The sequence below is a fragment of the Pristiophorus japonicus genome, chromosome 3 (assembly GCF_044704955.1).
Source record: "Pristiophorus japonicus isolate sPriJap1 chromosome 3, sPriJap1.hap1, whole genome shotgun sequence".
NCBI classification, from domain to species: domain Eukaryota; kingdom Metazoa; phylum Chordata; class Chondrichthyes; family Pristiophoridae; genus Pristiophorus; species Pristiophorus japonicus.
Genome location: NC_091979.1, coordinates 171587055 through 171611843, shown reverse-complemented (window position 1 = coordinate 171611843; position 24789 = coordinate 171587055). Strand labels below are relative to the sequence as shown.

General features: G+C 44.0%; 1 protein-coding gene across 1 annotated transcript in view; it reads right to left on the bottom strand.

The window, feature by feature from the left end:
• Positions 1-979: 979 nt before the first annotated feature.
• The window catches only part of LOC139260009 (UPF0524 protein C3orf70 homolog A-like), a 38196-nt gene continuing 14386 nt past the window's right edge, over positions 980-24789 (bottom strand). Inside the window, exon 2 of the mRNA XM_070876053.1 lies at positions 980-2332. Coding sequence (XP_070732154.1) covers positions 1740-2332 — 593 coding nt within the window. The 3' untranslated portion in view covers positions 980-1739. The remainder of the gene's footprint in view (positions 2333-24789) is intronic.

Here is a 24789-nt window from a genome sequence, read left to right as displayed (position 1 = left end):
GGTAACATTTGTGACACCTTATGTGTATTGAACCCAGAACTTAACCTCCCTCACCTGGGAAAATTGAATGAATATATAAGGTTAAACTATACATAGCTGTATTTCTAATAGGCTGCAGTGGGAATCAGAAATTGCTGGAATGTAATCAGAAACTATGCATCTATTTATAATATCCTATTGCATATGGTGCACCTGTATAGTTGCCAACACAACACATGGCTGATGCCACACACTAACTGAATATGCTACAGTTTTTGCACCATTTTTCTTTGCATTGTGTCAGGCATCCCATTTGAAATTAATAAAAGAGAGGGACTTGTGCACATGCTCTTGTGTCACACTGGCAAAATTTCCATTCACTAATCTTAGTTTCTCTTTAATTTCCTAGTGGGCCCATCAGGTACTGTCATCCTTAACCTGCATGAACACATACATACATCAATAATCTCAATCACATGTTTCTTTAGGAGGGGGAGGACTGTCACATTACTTGGATGTATTATTCCATTAGTCAGTTGTACTATTCTTCCTTGTATTATTTGGCATGCTTATTGCTGCCATCTATTGGTGGCTTGAGCACAGATTTGGCTACTGATCTCAAGTGGACAGAGGATATGGAAAGCCAGTGGCCAATCAGCCATGTTAAAGATGTTTGAGAGAAAAATAGAAGTGTGTGCTGCAATCTATTGATCTAGTGTGCTTTAAGTGCATTTAATTCTCCACAGAACCCATTTATCTACCACTTGAATCTAAAATGTATACACTTTCAAATAAAGGAACTAAAATACATTAATTGTATGCAATCTTCTGCCTCAAATTATAGGTACACCCAAGTTTATCCTTCCTGTTGTCGGAGGACTTAATCTAACTGAGGAAATCCCGATCTACTAATTTATTTTAGCAATGTTCTATTTAAATACAAAACAGCATAGAGCAAGTCAAATAACGTAACATGAAAGTATCTATTCTAATAATGTAGTAACCCTTAATAAAGATCATTGTTTTAATATTGTGACAATCATAGTATATATTTCACATGGCAACTCAAAGAATTGAAAGTACATTTCCATGCAGGGGTAACATAACTCATTCAGCAATATATCCACAGATTTGAGGTGAAGGAGTCACATGGCTTGATACATAACAAAAGCTTTAGGCCCCAGGCCTCAAACTCCTTTCCGGGTCTGTGATTTAAGAAAAAGTGCTGAATTTGGATTCTTCTTTGATGTGCTTCGTCGTGTAGTGCTTCTGGTGATTGGCAATGATCCTGACATGCTATACATAATCTACTGGTGCCTCTTCTCTTACTCTGCCCCCGCCCCTCTCAAGAAAAAAAGTAGCCTAGGCTTGTAGAAGTGGTCCTGTGCAGTCAAAAGTGCTTGCATGTGATGGTTTCAAATGATGATTCATTGCTGAAGCATTGGATAAAAAGTTGTGAACTTAGATATTGTGCTTGGTAACTTCAAAAGTCCTGGCCACTTTGGTCTGTCACACAGTCTAAATCTCTATTTGGGTTGGCACAACAGTCACTGGTCTACTGTCTGCATGTGCTACATTTTAATTGTTCATTTTATAACTGAGAAAGGCTCGAATGATCCCTGTGTTTTTGGCTACTTCAACACAGTGATATGAAATACTGAGGACATTTTCGATTTATCTTGGAATTCACAAGCTTTAGTTGACTCTGTTTCAACAGAGATTGAAAAAGACGCCAGGAAAATCTTTTTCGCTGCTTTAGCTCAGACAGTTGTTTCAATTTTTTCAATAATTTCCACAGTGGATTGGGAAGGAGAAAGCAAAGCACAATCTTCCTGATCCCACTGGCTCTCTGGACTAGAGTCATCATCTGAGCTCAATTCATCTTCATCCTCATCCTCCTCTGTGTCTTCATCACATGATTCTGGGTAGTGCAACCCTAATGCATTTATCCCAGAATCCTCAGAGGCAGATGGTGAAGAGCAGTGGTTCATCCGTGGTGCTGGTACCTTGTCTGCCATAGTTGGACTCTTTGAACTGACTGAGGTAGCCTGACTAAAGTTATCTCCAACCTTTGTGTCACGCACAGTGGGAGCTGGTTGAGGCTGACGTTGAACATAACACATCTTGCCATTAATTCTTTTGACCCGATAGTTGTCAACAAAGAGTTTGGAAATAGTGCAGTACCTTGGTGTATCTGGTGTGAATGGAGGCCTGAGGAAAGGAGCAGTCTGTAGAAAACGTTCCACCAGGGAGATGGACAGTTGGATGGTATCTGTATGGCTGCTTGTGTTGGCCGGAATTGAAGTGCTTGGTATATGTTCTACAGGGGTCATAGGCTGGTAAATGTATCTACCTGAAAAGGGTCAAAACGAATGACAATGATAAGAACGCAAGGGATTCAGAAAGCGAAGGGTGACATTTATTCTTGAGGATTATTACTAATTAGAGACTTTTTTCTGCTTGGACAAGATAAACTACTGTAAAAAATTAATATACAACAAGACCACAATGCTTATTTTTCATAAGTCTCCAGTTTCTCATGTATAACCTATTTCTAAAGCGCAGTGCACTATGTTGGGTTCATTCAGTTTTTTATTTAATTTATCCTGTTTAGTAACTCACATACACTTCTGGATTTAAGTGATTTAAACTAACATTTAGTGCTGTCCTGTATGTATTATTTCCAAGGGACTTGTTTGTCGTTTTGAGATTGGAAGTTGGAGAGTGAAGATATAGGATAGTTGCAGAGATGGTGTCATTAAAAATGTCAAAATACTAATAGTTGTATCTCTTCAAAACTTGATGTTGGCAGAGGGTACATTAATCGGAGAGGTCCATAATGTTTATAAAAAAAGATAACAGTGAAGTGTGTGAGATGCCCTCAACTACCAAGCATCCATTTCTCTACACTAGATCTCTAGGGATCAGAAATATACCTCAGACTAATATCTAACACCACCATTCCCCCCTCACCCCCCCCCCACCCCCCAACCCCCTCATGTCACCTCCCCCACCCTCTCTGGACAATGTGGATTTTCCCCACTCTAAATGCACTGGCGAAGACTTACTAAGAGGACCATAACTTAAATGTTACATTACTGTGTCAGCCACCACTGAGGCCAGGAACCACAGGGAGACAATGTTTAATGGGTGTAATTGCACCATGATAGAACATGGGAATAATGAGTCATTTCATCTCTCTGCACATCCCCACTGCTGGTTGTCTGATTTTTTTTTCATATCCTCACTGGGCCGTGTGCTACATGTAGCTAATGGTGTAGATGGGCAACCTGATGACCTGTCTCCTGCACTGCCACTTTAAAATGGGTCACTAAGAGATGTGCAAGTATGTCTCCAGGCACTATCTTTCCCTTTCCCCGTTACCCTTTTTAACCTTAGCTACCATGCCTGCCAAAAGCCAAATGATTTTCCCCACAGCAGTGCAGTTGAAACATTTCCTCTGCCTACCTTGGGCTCGCTTGCCGTGTAGGAGTTCCGAGTAGAGTGCTTGCTTTGGGAGTCTTGTGTCTGGCATGCGAACAATGTGACCTGCCCAGCGGAGCTGATCAAGTGTGGTCAGTGCTTCGATGCTGGGGATGTTGGCCTGGTCAAGGACGTTAAACGTTGGTGCGTCTGTTCGCCCAGTGGATTTGCAGGATCTTGCGGAGACATCGTTGAGTGATTTGAGGTGTCTACTGTATATGGTCCATGTCTCTGAGCCATACAGGAGGGTGGGTATCACTACAGCCCTGTAGACCATGAGCTTGGTGGCAGATTTGAGGGCCTGATTTTCGAACACTCTTTTCCTCAGGTAGCAAGTGAGTCCAAGGTGGGCAGACAAAACATTTCAAGGACATCCTCACAGCTTCCTTGATAAAATGCAACATCCCCACCAACACCTGGGAGTCCCTGGCCAAAGACCGCCCTAATTGGAGGAAGTGCATCCAGGAGGGTGCTGAGCACCTCGAGTCTCATCGCCGAGTGCATGCAGAAACCAAGCGCAGGCAGTGGAAGGAGTGTGCAGCAAACCAGTCCCACCCACCCTTTCCTTCAATGACTGTCTGTCCAACCTGTCACAGAGACTGTAATTCCCGTATTAGACTGTTCGGTCATCTAAGAACTCATTTTTAGAGTGGAAGCAAGTCTTCCTCGATTTTGAGGGACTACCTATGATGATGATGGCAGTTGAAATTAAGTTGTGATCTGAGCAGTGTGGGGTACTCAGGCATGTACCCACACCCCAACAATTGTATGCCACCTGGTGATGCTTCAGTATGGGTTTACGCCCTCACCTGTTTGCTAAAGCTCAGATAGGGACAGCTCTCCACGTTTGTACATTCAGCCAATTACCTGAAGCTGGGGCATGGGTTCGGATTGGTGGGCATGTTTTATTTGCCTGTTTAAAATTCCAATTCAAAACCGTACTCTTGAAGTGTAAATGGTGCAGCAGTGAGAACCCTTTCATGCCAGAAATCAATCTTCAATGAGCTCGACTCCAGGCAGTGGCTTTCTAATTGGTTAGTAGCATCACAAGGGCATTCATTCAAAACTCATTGATAACACTGGCTGTGCAGGTCTTTGTGTTGGGGGGAAAGAATGGGGGAAGATGAGAGATATGAACTAATCTGAAAGCCCAAATACGTCTATTTTGAGCTCTTGGCCTATTCCTGTCGAGATCCTGGTACTTCAAATGCCATTGTTTCCATTTGGTTTCTCTTCCCTTGTGGTGAAGGAACACAGTAATTTAATCTCAGCCACAGGAGTCACAGGAAATCAGTCTGGCTGACTTCCAGGAGTTGTCCTCTTGCTGTTTCTCTAGCCTGACCTGGCACAGGCCTCAGACAGTATATTTGTGCTCCTAAACCAATCCTCAAAAAAAACACAACTCATCTCGAAACAAGTTTGTGTCTTTGACAAAATCTGACCCAGTCAAGAACTGTTTTAAACCTTTTCCTGGAGTAAGAACAGAACTCTTTCTAAAATGCTGAGGACGATGGATAATGTAGATGAAAATAGATTTTTTAAACTTAGGCTGTGAGTTCAGAACTAGAAAACGCGATTATGATAATAACAAGCCTCAAGCAAGCCTAGTGGGATTAATTTTCTTCCGCATATGAGCAGGGGTCTTGACAACACACAGCAGTTGGACGCCAGTTAACCATTTCAGCTGGAGGATGTGACTCAACGTGGGAAAGAAAATAAAAAATAATGATGGATCATTTGAAAGGAGACAGTCAAACAAAGTGACAGTTATACTGATTCTGGAGGGAGCAACCATTTCAATTTTTGCTTTAAATTAAATGAACAACCTGTAAAAAATAATGGCTTTCTCCAGCATAAAGGACAAGCTATCAGTCATGCAACAGCTTACTAAAAATAACATTTAACCACAGGAAAGCCTTCATCGCCTGTATCCAGGCCTTTTCTAATATAATGGAATTAAAAAAAGATTTTGTTTTAGGGCAGGATATTCTGTACTCCTGTCAGACAGCATTGTTTGATGAAACCTGGTATCGCCTCAAAGGATTTGATGGGATATTTTCTCAGTTTAAACAAGTAACACCTGGCTTTTGTGAAAACTGTAATTACATTGTGACATTGTAATTTAGCACTCGCAGGAAAGTGCTGCTGTTCCTGGACACAACTTGGGAAGGCTGCTTTACAAGATTTTTTCATTCAATTCCATACTCAGTAGTAAAATAAAACAGACTACTGCAGAAAACAGAAGATAGCAGAAGATAGTCTCCACAAGTTATTTAGTATTTAATACTAGCACATCTTCCAATGATGTTGCTCACAGTGAGTCTGAGTTTGTATATGAATAGAAGTATTATGCCAAGTTGCATTACTCGATACACTGACCTATCAGCATTGGGGATAGGGTTTGGATCAGGGAATATTGAGAGGGACCTTAGGATCTGGCAGTAATATGATGGTGTTTCAGGATCTATTAGTATTTTAAGGAGGGAAGGAATTATGTGGAAGTCTGGAATTGCTGGGAGAAGGATTCTGGGATCTGGAGGCACTGGGGAGGGAGGTGTCATGGTCTGAGAGCATTGTGGGTAGTTCTGGGATCAGGGAGCACTGGGAATATGGTCAGGGGATTTGTGAGAACTGAGAGCATGTTTTGGGATTTGGGAGTGGTGGGACAATCTGGGGGGTGAGGGGGGCAGGGGGGGGGGGCGATGGCAGTGCAGGAGGGGTGGGTGCGATCCAGCGGAATTTTGGGAAAACCTGAGACCTTCAAATTTAAAAAAATCAAGGCATTAAAGAACACAAGAGACAATTCAGTAGTCGATAATCTTAATCATATTATTGTGAAATATATATATATTTTTTGACATTAGCAACGTTAATTAGAGAAGTAAAATTGAGAAAGCTATTTGAGAGATTTAGTGGAACCGAGTGGCTCAGTTTTCGCTGAAGGGGGTATCAAAGAACAAATGGCAGCAGTAGAGGAAGTCAAGAGTGATATTAGTTAAGATGTAAAGAAAGATATTAGGCAAATTAACCAAACTTAAAGAGGACAAAGTTTTGGGTCTAGATTGATTAATTTCCTTGGATACGCAAAGGGACTAGGGAGGAGATAGCAGAGCTAATAGTATCGAACTTAAACATTTAGTAGAAAAAGGAACAGTCCCAGAGGCTTGGTGAACAGCAAGAATGGAGATAGAACTAATCCAGGGAACGATAGACCAGTTTGTTTAATGCCAGTAGTAGAAAATATAATAGAATCTTTGCTGGAAGATCAGATACCAAAACATCTAGAAATGGAGAATGTAACAAAATAATAATCAGCATGAATTTAAAAAAGGAAGATCATGTTTAACCACCGTTATTGAATTACTGAAAGAATTAACAGACAGGGAAATGCAGTGGATGTGCTACATATAAACTTTAAGAAGGCTTTTGATAAGGTGACACATAGAAACTCATGACAAAGGTCAGGGTCTGTGGAGTCTGGGGCCAGGTAGCAGAATGGATTTAAAGATGGCTACAAAACAAAAAACAGAGGGTACGACCTAAGGGAAGTTTCTCATTGGCAAAAAGTGGGAAGTGACGTCCCGCAGGGATCCGTGCTGGGAACACTGTTGTTTATCATATATGCAAATGATTAGGTCTCAGGAATCAGAGGTATGGTGTCAAAATTTGCAGATAGTACTAAAATGGAGCTAATAATATGGAGGACTGCACGAAAATATAGGAAGACATAAACAGGCTTGTAGAATGGATGGATAAATCACAAATTCAATTAAATTAGCGAAATGCGAGGATGTTCATTTTGGTAGGAGGAATAAGGAGGTTAATTATTCCTTGCAAGGTAAGAAAATAAATGGTGTAGAGGAGCAAAGAGATCTGGGAGTACAGATACATCTTTATTAAGATGGAGAGTGACAGTTAATTCAGAGACTAGGGTCCTGAACTTAAGGAAAGGTAACTTCGATAGTATGAGACATGAATTGGTTGGAATAGACTGGCAAATGATACTTAAACGGTTGACGGTGGATAGGCAATGGCCGACATTTAAATATCACATGGATGAACTTCAACAATTGTACATCCCTGTCTGAAGTAAAAATAAAACGGGGAAGGTGGCTCAACTGTGGCAAACAAGGAAAATTAAGGATAGTGTTAAATCCAAGGAAGAGGCATATAAATTGGCCAGAAAAAGCAGCAAACCTGAGGACAGAGAGAAATTTAGAATCCAGCAGAGGAGGACAAAGTGTTTCATTAGGAGGGGGAAAATAGAGTTTGAGAGGAAGCTTGCTGGGAACATAAAAACTGACTGCAAAAGCTTCGATAGATATGTGAAGAGAAAAAGATTAGTGAAGACAAACGTAGGTCCCTTGCAGTCAGATTCAGGTGAATTTATAATGGGGAACAGAGAAATGGCAGACCAATTGAACAAATACTTTGGTTCTGTCTTCACGAAGGAAGACACGAATAACCTTCCGGAAGTATTGGGGGACAGAGGATCTAGCGAGAAGGAAGAACTGAAGGAAATCCTTATTAGTCAGGAAATTGTGTTAGGGAAATTGATGGGATTGAAGGCCAATAAATTCCCAGGGCCTGATAGTCTGCATCCCAGAGTACTTAAGGAAGTGGCCCTAGAAATAGTGGATGCATTGATGATCATTTTCCAAAAGTCTATCGACTCTGGATCAGTTCCTATGGACTGGAGGGTAACTAATGTTACATCACTTTTTTAAAAAGGCGGGAGAGAGAAAACGGGGAATTATAGACCGGTTAGCCGGACATCGATAGTGGGGAAAATGTTGGAATCAATTATTAAAAATGAAATAGCAGCGCATTTGGAAAGCAGTGACAGGATCAGCCCAAGTCAGCATGGATTTATGAAGGGGAAATCATGCTTGACAAATCTTCTAGAATTTTTTGAGGATGTAACTCGTAGAGTAGACAAGGGAGAACCAGTGGATGTGGTGTATTTGGACTTTCAGAAAGCTTTAGACAAGGTCCCACACAAGAGATTGTTGTGCAAAATTGAAGCACATTGTATTGGGGGTAAGGTATTGACGTGGCTAGAGAACTCGTTGGCAGACAGGAAGCAGAGAGTCGGGATAAACGGATCCTTTTCAGAATGGCAGGCAGTGACTGAGCCGCAGGGCTCAGTGCTGGGACCCCAGCTATTTACAATATACATCAATGATTTAGTTGAAGGAATTGAGTGTAATATCTCCAAGTTTGCAGAAGACACTAAGCTGGGTGGCAGTGTGAGCTGTGAGGAGGATGTTAAGAGGCTGCAGGGTGACTTGGACTGAGGCACTGAAGTATGGCGGAGAGGCACTACTGGCGCGAATACATGACCTCATCTCTCTCATCTGGAGGGAGGAGAGCATACCGGGAGATCATAAAGATGCAGTGATCGTGACCATCTTTAAAAAAGGGGACAAGTCCGACTGCGAAAACTACAGAGGAATCTCCCTGCTATCAACCACTGGGAAAGTCGTCGCTAGAGTCCTCCTCAAACGTCTTCTCCCCGTGGCTGAGAAGCTTCTCCCGGAATCGCAATGTGGATTTCATCCCCTCCGGGGCACAACGGACATGATCTTTGCAGCATGACAGCTGCATGCAAAATGCAGGGAACAGCAGCAGCCGTTATACATGGCCTTCTTCGACCTGACAAAGGCCTCTGACACTGTCAACCGCGAGGGCCTATGGAGCGCCCTCCTCCGTTTCGGATGCCCCCAAAAGTACATCACCATACTCTGCCTGCTTCACGATGACATGCAAGCTGTGATCCTTACCAACGGATCGATCACAGACCCAATTCATGTCCGGACCGGGCCAAGCAGGGCTGCGTCATCACCCCAATCCTCTTCTCAATCTTCTTCGTTGCCATGCTCCACCTCACAGTTGATAAGCTCCCCGCTGGAGTGGAGCTAAACTACAGAACCAGTGGGAAGCTGTTCAACCTTCGCCGCCTCCAGGCCAGGTCGAAGACCAATGCAACCTCTGTCGTTGAGCTACAGTATGCGGACGACGCCTACGTCTGTGCACATACAGAGGCTGAACTCCAGGACATAGTCGACATATTTACTGAGGCATATGAAAGCATGGGCCTTACGCTAAACATTAGTAAGACAAAGGTCCTACACCAGCCTGTCCTCGCCGCACAGCACTGCCCCCCAAACATCAAGATCCATGGCGTGGCCCTGGACAACGTGGACCACTTCCCCTATCTCGGGAGCCTCCTGTCAACAAGAGCAGGCGTTGATGATGAGATCCAACACTTCCTCCAGTGCGCCAGTGCAACCTTTGGCCGCCTGAGGAAAAGAGTGTTTGAAGATCAGTCCCTCAAAACTGTCACCAAGCTCATGGTCTACAAGGCGGTAGTAATACTCGCCCTCCTGTATGGCTCAGAGATGTGGACCATGTACAGTAGACACCTCAAGTCGCTGGAGAAATACCACCAGCGATGTCTCCGCAAGATCCTGCAAATCTCCTGGGAGGACAGACGCACAAACATTAGCGTTCTCGTCCAGGCCAACATCCCCAGCATTGAAGCACTGACCACACTTGATCAGCTCCGCTGGGCAGGCCACGTAGTCCGCATGCCAGACAAGAGACTCCCAAAGCAAGCGCTCTACTCGGAACTTGTCCACGGCAAATGAGCCAAAGGCGGGCAGAGGAAACATTACAAGGACACCCTCAAAGCCTCCCTGATAAAGTGCGACATCCCCACTGCATTAGACCGCCCTAAGTGGAGGAAGTGCATTCGGGAGGGCACTAAGCTCCTCCTCGCCGAGAGCATGCAGAAATAAAGCGCAGGCAGCGGAAGGAGCGTGTGGCAAACCAGGCTCCCTGCCCACCCTTTCCCTCAACGACTATCTGTCCCACCTGTGACAGAGACTGTGTTTCTCGTATTGGACTGTACAGCCACCTACGAACTCATGCTAAGAGTGGAAGCAAGTCTTCCTCGATTCCAAGGGACTGCCTATGATGATGATGATGACAGATGCAGTATAATGTAGATAAATGTGAGGTTATCCACTTTGGTGGCAAAAACACGAGGGCAGAATATTATCTGAATGGCGGCAGATTAGGAAAAGAGGAGGTGCAATGAGACCTGGGTGTCATGGTACATCAGTCATTGAAAGTTGGAATGCAGGTACAGCAGGCAGTGAAGAAGGCAAATGGAATGTTGGCCTTCATAGCTGGGGGATTTGAGCATAGCAGCAGGGAGGTCTTACTGCAGTTGTACAGGGCCTTGGTGTGGCCTCACCTGGAATATTGTGTTCAGTTTTGGTCTCCTAATCTGAGGAAGGACGTTCTTGCTATTGAGGAAGTGCAGCAAAGGTTCACCAGATTGATTCCCGGGATGGCAGGACTGACTTATGAGGAGAGATTGGATCGACTGGGCCTGTATTCACTGGAGTTTAGAAGAATGAGAGGGAATCTCATAGAAACATATAAAATTCTGACGGGACTGGACAGGTTAGATGCAGGAAGAATGTTCCCGATGTTGGGGAAGTCTAGAAACAGTGGTTACAGTCTAAGGATAAGGGGTAAGCCATTTAGGACCGAGATGAGGAGAAACTTCTTCACTCAGCGAGTTGTTAACCTGTGGAATTTTCTACCACAGAGAGTTGTTGATGCCAGTTCGTTAGATATATTCAAGAGGGAGTTAGATATGGCCCTTACGGCTAAAGGGATCAAGGGGTATGGAGAGAAAGCAGGAAAGGGGTACTGAGGTGAATGATCAGTCATGATCTTATTGAATGGTGGTGCAGGCTCGAAGGGCCGAATGGCCTACTACTGCACCTATTTTCTATGTTTCTATGATAATAACAGTAAACCATCTGGAAGAACCAACAGTAAACCATGTGGCTGACACGGGTTCAAAGCTAAAGCATAAAGTGGGGGCGGGGGTGGGGCAGGGGGGAGGTGGGCAGGGGCATTGGTGGCAATCCCAGTGGGATGGAGGTGGCTGGGGAGTGGGGCGGGTGGCGAGGAACATTGACCTACCAACAGCAGGTCAGCAGGTGAGAACATTTTTGCGGTGCTAGTAGGTGCATCTATGCTCCTCCTCTCCCTGAAATAATCAGTGGCACCAAAGCTTTTGCCCTTTTCTTCCCAGAGTGGCCTCAAGCGTAAGGAACATTAGTTAGGCTGCTCTACATTAGGCCCCCTGGGCTTACACTCAGCCAACTGGTACCTGAACATTGCACCAGAGTCCTACAGCCGGCATAGGACCCCAATTTAAATATTTAAATGAGGTTTGCACCTGTTTTGGACAGGTGTCTTGGTCGTCCATTTTAAAGCCTGCTGGAAAATCGAGTTGGGAGGGTCTAGGTTGGCAAATCGCTGGTTGGAATCTTTAAAAAAACTGTCTGCCAACTCTCCCATTTTTCATCAGGAAACAGACAAACAAAACTGTCCCCAACCATTTTATTTGTTCCCTAGAGTTTTTACAAATATATTGCGTTGTTCTCCAAGCAATGACAGAACTTCAGTTCTTCGAGGGTTAAGCATATCCCATTACGTGTGGTTTGGTTTTTGACAGCTATGTTATTGTGTAGCATGCACAGCCAGGAAGGTCAGATTGCACACAGAATAAGTGAAATTACTTTCTTTTTCAATGAATCATTTTGACTCCATTCAAGGATGTAATTAACTGTAAGATATGAAGTCATGGATCCTCATCAACCTCAACCTGGGATCGATGGTGTGCCTGACACAGAACTCAACAGCAAAGAAAAAAGAAACGTTTACAATCGATGAGTAAATGGTTTGCACTGTGTAGGACAGCCTGGTCTGTAGCAGACTAATTCATCTCAAATTCTTTTCAAACCTCCGCGACCCATCATTCAGTCAGATCTGAATAACTGAAGGTGTAATACACTTCAGCCTGTGTGTTTTCATCTACCTATCATATAAACCCATTATAAATGTCAGTGGGTCCAATACTTAAATAATATGTTGGAAACAGTTACCAGGCCTAAAAATCCCTACACACTCTTCCCTTCCCTACGTCATACTGTACGGATATAAAGGTCTGGAATTTGTGGTGAGTAATAACAGCAAACTAACAGTGTTCTTCATTATTACTCCTTTGAAACTGACCGCAACTTCAGGATGCGCATCCCAAGATGGAAATCCTGAAGTTGCGGTCAGTTATTCACTGCACCAACACTGGTTGTGCTGTGGACCCCACTACCCCCATAGCCGGCAATCAGTGTAATCAGTGAAATCAGTGAACCTGACTTTTCCACGGTAATTTCACTGTTAAAGCCTTATTAAGTTAAGGGCTTGTTGGATTAGGTATAACTGGAGTTTTAACATTGTATTGGCTGCTAAACAAACATTATGGCCCTGAAAATCTAATTTTAATTTTGTGGCATGTCAAATTTCTCCATTATAACAAAAATTACAATTGTTAGGAAACTTAAAAAATAAATTATATTTTGAAAAGTTTGCTCATATTTATTTCAGGTTTTCCTTTTCCCCATGTGAGAGCCACAATCTTTGTTTTGCTCTCTATAACATTTTTTAAAAGTCAGAATAAAAGCAACTTTTTCACTTCCTGGTTCCCTGTCGGTGAGATTTTCCCACGTTGTGATTGGCTGATTAGACAGCTTGTTGGCGTCACAGCAGACCTATGGGATTCCCACTGCACTACACTGATCTCAATTGCATGTCGAAAATGGCAAACTTCTTGCCACAGAGATCGTAAGATCTTTGTGGGCTGCTTTCTTCAGGGCCAGCGAAAAACGCCTTTTCTTTGCTGCTCACCGCAAATTACTCTCCAAAGTCTCTCATGATAACTCATTCTCTCCCATGGCCTCCTATCCTCTGTCTTTCCTTCTTCCAATAATATTCAGGCTTTCAAAACCCAAGCTTGGTGTCACCTACTCACAAGTTCCTGATTTAGCTTTTCTCGTCTTTTAGTGTCTTTGACTTTGATGTGCTGCACTATCTTTGGTTTCTCATCACCCAGGAGTGTTTGAGGCCCGCAAGGGCTTCCACTCCCTCAATGTGCAGCTACTCTGCAACCATAAAAAGATAATCATGCTTGTGTGCGCTAGATTTCCTGGCAGTTGTCATGACTCTTTGTGCTGCGCCAGTCCCCCTCCCTCAGCTCTTTGCACCTCCAAACACATACTGGCTGGCTGCTTGGAGATAAGGGCTATCCACTGAAGACGTGGCTCATGACACTCTTGAGGAGACCAAGTAATGAGGCCGAGGAGTGTTACAATGAGAGCCACATGTCCACCAGATATGTCATAGAGTAAGCAAGCTGAAGATGCACTTCAGATGTCTTGACAGATCTGGAGGAGACCTTCAGCAGCATCCAGGTTCTCCAGAATAGACGTCGTTTGCTGCACATTGCACACAAAGTGCAGCAGCGACGATTAGAGCTGCAGGAGGAGCAAGGCGCAGAGCGCACAGCCTCTTCAGAGGAGGAGGAGGAAGATGAACCTGAGGTGAGCATGGCACCAACAGCAGTGCACATTGCTGCCTGGAAGTCCCAGGATGGCCTCATAATGTCCAGATTTACTTAACTTGCTCCAGTGCAACATATGGCTCCCAGATGCTGTACTGAGTACATCCCACCCCCATCAACACCATAAAGCATCCCTACAATGAGCAAGCCTATCCTCTCACCCAAACACCCATTGCTTGAGGTTAAGTAATGTCTCACCATTCACTCCAAGTGACAAAGCCACTTCCAAAGTAGCAGACAAAAATGGACAAGACCGGAAATACATTTCCGAAGAAATACATTTATGTGTGTCATAAAAATAACTGAAACTTAACACTAACATTTGTTCATACACCTATGTGCATATCCTTGTGCATCTAGGATTGTGTCTTTTTTCTTTTACGAGTACTTCTATGAGGTACAACACCTGTGGCTTCAGCAGATGTAGAGGCAGGCTGCTCACTTTCCTGCTACGATTCGTCAGACACTTTTGGCAGATGTCCTCTGGGTTCTGGAGCCTGTGAGTGTCCTTCCAAAGTCTGCTCCTCCTGCAACTGTGCAGGGACAGACTCGACCATCGGGATCTGAGGAAGTATGGGGGACTCTGACTGAGGGGAAGGCAATGGGGGAGAAGTGTGAGCGCTTTGAGAAGAGCCCCCACTTTCATGTCCCCTCTCACCATCACCCTCTCATTCCATCCACACTTCACACTTCCCCACTAGCAAGGAGCTGGCAAGCATCTTGATGCACAGCAGTGGGGCACGGAACGCCCAAGTCTAAGTTTAAATCCTTCCTAGAGAGGCCTGCCATCTGTGGTCCACAATTAGCATGTGCTCATGTGACTGGTGCAATAGCTGCTCTATGCAGGTGGCCATCCTTTCCATGGAAGAGCACATCATCACCATCGCCTGCGACATGGTGATGCTTATGTTGGAGATAGATTCCTCTATTCTCTGAACATTTGCTGACATCGCGGTTTCAAAAGCTGCCAGAGCCTCATGTAATTGTTGCTGCCCCTCCAAAATCACCCTCTTTCTCAATGGCCCTCGAAGCTCAGTGTCTGCATGCAGCTCAGCAGAGCTTGGAGCGTCCTGCGCCCTCCGGTGAGGAGTCACCTCTACTGTCCGTGTCAACACCTCCTGCTCTTGCTCACTTTTGCAGTGTGAGACACCAGGTGACAACATAAGAAAAAGGAGCAGGAGTAGGCCATACAGCCCCTCGAGCCTGCTCCGCCATTTAATATGATCTTGGCTGATCCGATCATGGACTCAGGTCCACTTCCCTGCCCGCTCCCCATAACCCCTTATTCCCTTATCGGTTAAGAAACTGTCTATCTCTGTCTTAAATCTACTCAATGACCCAGCTTCCACAGCTCTCTGAGGCAGAGAATTCCACAGATTCACAACCCTCTGAGAGAACTAATTCCTCCTCATCTCAGTTTTAAATGGGCGGCCCCTTATTCTAAGATTATGCCCCCTAGTTCTAGTCTCCCCGATCAATGGAAACATCCTCTCTGCATCCACCTTGTCAAGCCCCCTCATAATCTTATACATTTCGATAAGATCACCTCTTATTCTTCTGAGTTCCAATGAGTAGAGGCCCAACCTACTCAACCTTTTCTCATAAGTCAACCCTTTTATCTCCGGAATCAACCTAGTGAACCTTCTCTGAACTGCCTCCAAAGCAAGTATATCCTTTCTTAAGTATGGAAACCAAAATTGTATGCAGTATTCCAGGTGTGGCCTCACCAATACCCTGTATAATTGTAGCAATACTTCTTTTCTTTTATACTCTATCCCATTAGCAATAAAAGTCAAGATTCCATTGGCCTTCCTGATCATTTGCTGTACCTGCACACTAATCTTTTGTGTTTCATGCACAAGTACCCCCAGGTCCCGCTGTACTGCAGCACTTTGCAATTTTTCTCCATTTAAATAATAACTTGCTCTTCGATTTTTTTCTGCCAAAGTGCATAACCTCATACTTTCCAACGTTATACTCCATCTGCCAAATTTTTGCCCACTCACTTAGCCTGTCTATGTCCTTTTGCAGATTTTTTGTGTCCTCCTCACACATTGCTTTTCCTCCCACCTTTGTATCATTAGCAAACTTGGCTACGTCACACTCAGTCCCTTCTTCCAAGTCATTAATATACACTGTAAATAGTTGGGGTCCCAGCACTGATCCCTGTGGCACCCCACTCATTGCTAATTGCCAACCCGAGAATGAACCATTTATTCTGACTCTTTGTTTTTTGTTAATTAGCCAATCCTCTATCCATGCTAATATATTACCCCCAACCCTGTGAACTTTTATCTTGTGCAGTAACCTTTTATGCGCCACCTTGTCAAATGTCTTCTTGAAGTCCAAAAACACAACATCCACTGGTTCTCCTTTATCCACCCTGTTCGTTACATCCTCAAAGAATTCCAGCAAATTTGTCAAACATGACTTCCCCTTCCTAAATCCATGCTGACTCTGCCTGACTGAATTATGTTTTTTCCAAATGTCTTGCTACTGCTTCTTTAATAATGGACTCCAACATTTTCCCAACCACAGATGTTAGGCTAACTGGTCTATAGTTTCCTGCTTTTTGTCTGCCTTCTTTTTTAAATAGGGGCATTACATTTGCTCTATGGTGTACAGGACCCACCAAGGTGTGTGTATCTGCGCTGGTGCGGGGGGACGCTTGGGTCTGGTGATGCTGCATTCTCAGAGGCTGGAGGTTCCTCTGAGGAGTCGTGTTCCTCCTCCGGTTCGACAGTGCTGGGGGCACTTGATGGACCTATGGGAGATTAAAGAGATGATTTAGAAGTGTTATATTGGAATGGGTTATGTTATCATTGTATTCATGATGAAAATTCACTGGCTACTGACATCATTTACCATATGCGTGTCTATTGTATGCCATCTCACTTTATGAGACGTGATTCTGTCACCAGGTTGCTGGGAGGTCCCCCTCTCTCCGTCTCCCACTGCCAGCTGCTCTGCAACTCCAGAGATCTCCAGGGCCTCCTCCTTTGCTGGAGTCAAATTGTGTGAAGACTGGAGGGCCACCTCCCGTTCTCTGCCTCTCACTGTTGTCCTGTGCTCTTTTCTCCTGCAAGGAGGGAAGGAAGAGAAGTTTGAGTGAGAGTGATGGAATGAGTGTAAGGAATGGATGGGCTACATCTGCAGAGGGTGACTATGAGGGAGTGGCGTGACATTGCCCAATGGCTTCCTTCTGTGCTGTGATTACATTAGAATGAGGGTGAGTGTGAGTGGTGGTTATGTGAGTAGGTGCATAGACAGTGAGGGATGGATGTATGTGCAAGGTAGGTTGGTGTGAGGAGTGATGTGCAGGAATAGGCTTGGGAAGGCAGAGTGATGAGGATGTGGTGACAGGCACATGAAGATGAAGATGAGTGTGGCATTGCACTCACCTTTCCTGATCTCATGGGATCATTGAATCTCTTGCGGTACTGGATCCACATCCACCTGACAACATCCCAGCTGCTGACCTCCTTTGTGATCTGCTACCATGCTGTTTTGGTTTCTTTGGGTGGTCTTTAATGCCTATCAGCAGAGAACAGGACCTCCCTGCATTGTCTCACTGCCAGCACCAGAACATGGATGGATGCATCTCTAAACCTTGGTGTGGCCCTGTGCCTTTGTCCATCCATGACTGACACTTTTCTCACTTTGGTAGTAGCCAGAGCTCTGCAAATGACCTTCAAATGAGATGTGTGCAGGGCGCTTTAAATATTGGTGCTGGAAACTGGTGATGTCATCAGACCCACTCCATTTAATTGGGCCGGGAAACGTGCATGAGTTTTTCAATTGGGGCCATTAAATAAAAGCCGTTCTGAATAACGCGCTGCTCACAGCATTGTGTTCCCGAACTGCTACGCAGCCCGCATGCACAAAAACCGACTCCAAGGTAAAGATTCCGGCCCTTGATTTCTATCGGATTTAACAAAACAAATATGTGTTTTTTTTACTGAGGTGATTGCTATGCCCTGTTCAAGTTCATTCTTGAATGCATTCAACAGTTTGTCCACATATTTAACATATGAGATAATATGTTAACATATGAGATAATGCGTTTCCCTGCTTTATGCTCACATTGAATTTTTCACTATAGCTTCCGTGAAAATTTGGAACAAAGATTGAATTCAGAGAGAAAGTACTTTTGCAAGTTGTGAATGGTTTAACAAAATGTTAACTTTAATTAAAATAACTGATTGAGAGCGATGTAAGAGATTATCAAAGAAATTACAGGTAAAATGAAAGTAATAGGAAGATAGCTAAAACAATTAACACTGTGGAAGGCAGAGGAAATAACATGCAATGGAGAGAATATAGGGACAATTTTAACCCTGTCTGCCGGTGGAAATCGGGTGGATGGGCAGTTAAAATGGCCACAGTGACTCATCCGCACCGATCCTGTTGCCTTCCTGTGGGTTGCAATTTTAACCTGCTCTTTTGAGCAGGCGAGAGGGACATGTTCCAGAAGTCAGCAGGGTTCTTCTTCTTTAAATATGCAGATCGAGTTCTGATGATGTCATTGGGGCCCGTCTGCAATTTTAATCGAAGGCCTGTGCTGAGAGGCTAAGGTGCCTTCCCCTCCAGGACAACCGAGCGGGAAGAGGAGCCAGAGCCAGAAGACACACCAGAAAGGTGAGTTAATTTTTTTTTGTTTCCTTGTGAGCAAGTAGGAGCAGGAGTTCTCCTTTGGAATTCACTGGCCCGGCTTTCCTCCCTCTAACCCATGCAATGCTCTTCCGGTCCTCCGCTCCATCACTAACCTCATTCCCAGAGGCCTTTCGTATGGCTTCTCAGCGGTGGCTTCCTGCTGCCCAAAATCCCGCGCCCACCTGCTGGCCGACTAGCGCTTCCTGCGACTGACAGGCTCACGCAGATGAGTAGGGTTGTCAACTCTGGTGGTATCCCGTGACGTCTGATCCCGTGACATCAGAACACGTGACATCGGAACACGTGAAATCTGCAATTGTTATTGCATTTCTCTCCCAATGTATTTGGACTCTGGTTGGTATTCCAGTTCTCATGTGATAACTCTGAACTGTGAGCCTCAGTCAGAGCCAATCTGTACTTAGACATAACAAATGAAAACTGGCCGGCAGACCGACCGGAACCAAATCATGGTGTTCTCTCCTGCAACCCATTCCCAGGGGAAGAAGCAAAAATAAACATGGAGCAAGGAAATACATAAGTAAAAAAATTAACAGAAACAATTAACTCTATTTCGGCAGGAGCAACCTCATTCATTGCAAAGGTCTTACATCAGATATAATGGAAGGGATATCCACCGATTTGAATATGTGTCACTGAAAAAGAATGAATCTTGGGGGGGGGGGGGGGGAAATAAAGGCAAAGAGGGATTGAGACAGAGAGAGGAATGGGAATTAATTGAATCTCATATTTTCAAATTGAAACAGGCTAAACAGACAAAGGCTCCTTTAAATGTATTAGGATTGTGAAAAATGGGTCCAGGTCCAATCCCAGTCTTTCCTTTTACAGGGAAGGCCAAGTGTCCAACTGGGACCAAGGGGGATCAGGGAGCCTAAACATCTAAGCTTCTTAAATCAGTACAAGGCTTTACCTGCTTTACAGAATATTTTAGACTTGTTTTCTGCCTCAGTGGTTTGAAATTCCTCTGCACAGTGCGTTCAACTGAGCTCTGGGCTTTTGAATTGAAACAGGATGAAAATGAAATGGGTGCCAGGATTGTCCTTTTTGAAGATTGCATATAATCTTTTACCCACTCCTCTCTCATTTTGCAACGAGCATTTAATTTCTCCTATGATAGCCAAGATACTGCGCATGCATGAACCTTGCGTACAAGAACCGTTTCTGCTAGCAGCAGCTCCTGAGACCAATTACCCATTCTGGGAGACAACTGAGCAAAGCGGGAGTTTTGCAACCCTACGTGGGAGTTAAAATCTCCCGGGACTCATTCTGTGGAGGACCAGGAGGTTTGCTTCACCTGCACAACTCTCGTTGGGAGTTAAAATTGACCCAGATATTTTGAACACCTAAGGGTAGAAATTACATTTGGCTCTGCTCTCACATAAACCTTTAAGATGCCTGTACCAAATTCCTCTCAGTGCTATTTTAATATCGATGTTTAAATTAAATGGGTTAGTGCCCAAGTTAAAATAACACAAAATAATTCAGAGCAAGTGCAATAAATGATCATACAAAGAACATGGTCATTTCTATCTTCCAAATTATTTTCCTATGGCATTCTTGTTGTTATATTCTTTCTCTCTACCTCATCAATTCTCTACATCTTTGATTCGTTGTCTCTTCTTTAGGTTCCCTTTAAGTGTCTTCTTTTCCTTTCCCAAACAGCAGTCTTATGCAGGGGAATTGCACTGGTGTTTTTTCATAGGCCACACACCCAGAAGGGAACCGCATTAAAAGTATGTGAGGCGACCTTGTCATGTACGATATATCATATTAGACCTGAAACACTTACAATTTCTGGTGATAACAACGTAGCCTTATATTCTTATAATACTGATAATATGATGTGCAATTAGCATCTGCCCTTTCCCCTCGATTTTGTGGAGTCAGCTTCACTTACGTAGTGTGAATGATCTCCTGGCACTCATTGGGTCTAGTTTGGGAGCATGTCAGAGAGGGGTGGGTAAATTGCATGTAAGCAAGTGACTGCTTACAAGGTAGGTGGGTAAATTTAAAGCAATGTGGCCACTTAAAGGTAAGTGGCCAAATATGAGGATAAAAATGTTAATAATATTTTAATGTGTATTGCAGCCTTTGCAAAGGTTGTTTGGGTAACACAAATGATGTAAAATTCAGTGGAAGCAGGAAATTTGAGTCTGTGGTCAAATGATGAAATGGCACAACACTCTAACCCTCTCCCCCTGGAGGTGGTGTAGAATGAGATAGTGGTGAGGAAGGTGGATATGCTATCTACGCCCAGGCACCAGCCCTATAAGCCATCATTGTGCTCTTCCTAGAAGGAGGCAATGAAGAGGAGTTGAAAGCACAGCTGACGATTACAACCACTGATAGTGTCAGTCCTATGGTGCATGATACCTGGAGGTGTCCTCGCAATAGATGGTACAACTCTGGATCTGGATATCTGGTTACCTGGAGCCGATGTAGCCAATTCCATAGGGCCATTGCTATGTAATTGCATCTCTGCCTGTAGTTGAGAGGGCACTGGCAGATGGTGCAGTCTGCCTCTGGTGGAGCCTGATTAGCCTGGCATCTTTCCATTATTCTTCCTCCATAAATAATAATGGAGAGTCCCATTGGGCAACCCAATGTCCCAATATCATAGACATGCCAGAATAGTTGGCACAAAGCCTCTTAGCCAACTAAAGCAAGAAAAAAGGTTTAGAAATGTGAGGACATTTTTGTCTTCACCACCTGCCTGGTGATTTGGCGGAGCAGATCACCCGTCCATAACACAGACCGCTTGATTTTCAATCCATTCATTTCAATGGGATAATATTCATGGTTCCTCACCAATGATCTATGGTCTATGCTAAGTTGGAATAAATTGATTTATTATCAAATGCATTTGAGATACAACCTGGCATTTCAGGAGCTGTGTTAAAAACAGCTCCACAGTGAGTAGTTAATAAATCATACCCATTGGAGGCCTTTTCTCCTTTGCTAATGGACGTTCCTTCATGTTACACACATTTCATGTCTCCTCCAATGTGCATCCATGTAATTGATCTCGATCCTTTGGAATTCTATTGATCTCTCATTACCTGGGCACATTGCTTGGTGTAATCAGCAACTCTTTAAGATTATTATATAAGTAATACCCTTCTCCACATTACTTCCAAATAATATATGAAGAGCAAGGGAACTGGTACAGAACACTGTGGAATTCCACCAGTCACTGCCTTGGGAGTGCTGATCAGTTGGTATCAAACCTATTCTGTGTCTGACCCATGAGAGCTTGAAGGAGCATCAACCTTGCATCTAACTTGTGCTATACCTGACCGAAAAGCACTCACACTTCAGCAGGTATTAACATTTATTAGAAAAGAAATGATAAAGAAACAAATTAAAGTGATGCCAAAGTTAATTCTGTTGCTTTTTAACTGATGATGAGACTCCTATGTCAAAGTATCTCTATTAATTCGCAAATATCCCCGAGTAATTGCAATAGATCATTCATTTAAATATGTGACAGCTTCATCTTCACTTAGTCTACAGTTTTCATTGTAGCCTGGACGAGTGCAGCTCCAACAATAGTCAAGAAGCTTGACATCATCCCGGATAAAGCAGCCTGCTTGATTGGCACCCCATCCACCACCTTAAACATTCACCCCTCCACCACCGATGCACCATGGCTGCAGTGTGCATCATCTACAGGATGCACTGCAGCAACTCGCCAAGGCTTCATCGGCAGCAGCTCCCAAACCCGCGACCTCTACCACCTAGGACAAGGGCAGCAGGTGCATGGGAACACCATGACCTGCAAGTTCCCCTCCAAGTTACACACCATCCTGACATGGAAACATATCGCCGTACTTTCATTGTCGCTGGGTGGGAGGAACTTCACCACAAGGACTGCAGCGGTTCAAGAAGGTGGCTCACCATGGCCTTCTCAAGGGCAATAAATACTGGCCTTGCTAGTGACGCCCACATCCCAAGAATGAATAAAAGTGAATGGGATAAGCCAGCAACTTTCCATCGACATAAATCAAATGACTGGCAGGCCATTTATTTATTCTCAATAACAGAATTATTAAGTTCTTCCAGATGGTTTACTGTTATTATCATAGAAACATAGAAAATAGGTGCAGTAGTAGGCCATTCGGCCCTTCAAGCCTGCACCACCATTCAATAAGATCATGACTGATCATTCACCTCAGTACCCCTTTCCTGCTTTCTCTCCATACCCCTTATCTAACTCCCTCTTGAATATATCCAATGAACTGGCATCAACAATTCTCTGTGGTAGGGAATTCCACAGGTTAACAACTCTCTGAGTGAAGAAGTTTCTTCTCATCTCAGTTCTAAATGGCTTACCCCTTATCCTTAGACTATGTCCCCTGATCTGGACTTCCCCAACATCAGGAACATTCTTCCTGCATCTAACCTGTCCAGTCCCGTCAGAATGTTTTATGTTTCTATGAGATCCCCTCTCATCCTTCTAAACTCCAGTGAATACAGGCCCAGTTGATCCAGTCTCTCCTCATATGTCAATTCTGCCATCCTGGGAATCAGTCTGATGAACCTTTGCTGCACTCCCTCAATAGCAAGAATGTCCTTCCTCAGATTAGGAGACAAACTGTACACATTATTCCAGGTGTGGCCTCACCAAGGCCCTGTACAACTGCAGTAAGACCTCCCTGCTCCTATACTCAAATCCTCTAGCTATGAAGGCCAACATACCATTTGCCGCCTTCACCGCCTGCTGTACCTGCATGCCAACTTTCAATGATTCATGTATCATGGCACCCAGGTCTCGTTGCACCTCCCCTTTTCCTAATCTGCCGCCATTCAGATAATATTCTGCCTTCGTGCTTTTGCCACCAAAATGGATAACCTCACATTTATCCACATTATACTGCATCTGCCACGCACTTGCCTACTCACCTAACCTGTCCAAGTTACCTTTTAGTGTTCTCCTCACAGCTCACACTGCCACCCAGCTTAATGTCATCTGCAAACTTGGAGATATTACACACAATTCCCTCATCCAAATCATTAATGTATATTGTAAATAGCTGGGGTCCCAGCACTGAGCCCTGCGGCACCCCACTAGTCACTGCCTGCCATTCTGAAAAGGACCCGTTTATCCCAACTCTCTGCTTCCTGTATGCCAACCAGTTCTCTATCCACGTCAGTACATTACCCCTAATACCATGTGCTTTAATTTTGCACACCAATCTCTTGTGTGGGACCTTGTCAAAAGCCTTTTGAAAGTCCAAATACAGCATATCCACTGGTTCTCCCTTGTCCACTCTACCAGTTACATCCTCAAAAAATTCTAGAAGATTTGTCAAGCATGATTTCCCTTTCATAAATCCATGCTGACTTGGACCGATCCCGTCACTGTTTTTCATGAATATTGAACATCTGAAAAGATTATTTTTGTACAGCAGCAGCCTTTTAGGAGGGTCTTAAAGGAGAGAGAGAGGTGGAGCAGTTTAGGGAGGGAATTCAAGAGCTTAGGGCCTAGACAGCTGAAGGCACAGCCACCAATAGTTTGACGAAGGGATTGAGGGATGTATAAAATGCCAGAGTTGGAGGAACACAGAGTTCTGAGTTTTGTAAAGCTGGAGGAGTTTGCAGAGATAGGGAGGGCTGAGGCCACAGTGGCATTTAAACACGAGGATGATAATTTTAAATGTAAAGCATTGGTGGCCCAGGAGCCAATGTAGGTCAGTAAGCACAGGGTTGATGGGTGAATGGGACTTGGTGCAGGTTGGGATATGGGCAGCAGAATTTTGGATGAGCTCATGTTTATGGGGGTTGGGAGAGAGCCCAGATGAACATTGGAATAGTTGCGTTTGGAGGTGACAGATGCATGGATAAGGGTTTCAGCAACAGATTGGCTGATCCAGAGGCTGAGATGGGCAATGTTATGGAAGTGGAATTAAGTGGCCTTTGTGATGGAGAGGATATGGGGTTGTACACAGTCAATATGTCAGCACCTGTAAAAAGAAACACTAACCATAACATTTTAGATAGAGGTTCTGAAGAAATCCTCCACGCAAAACATGAACCTGCCCTTTCATTTTCAGATGCTGACAGACCTGCTGTATATTGCCAGTATTTTCTATTTTGATTTTAGATGATCAGTATTTGCAGTTTACTTTTAATCTGCAGTGTTTTTATTTCCTTTAATCTTTTGTGTTTTACCG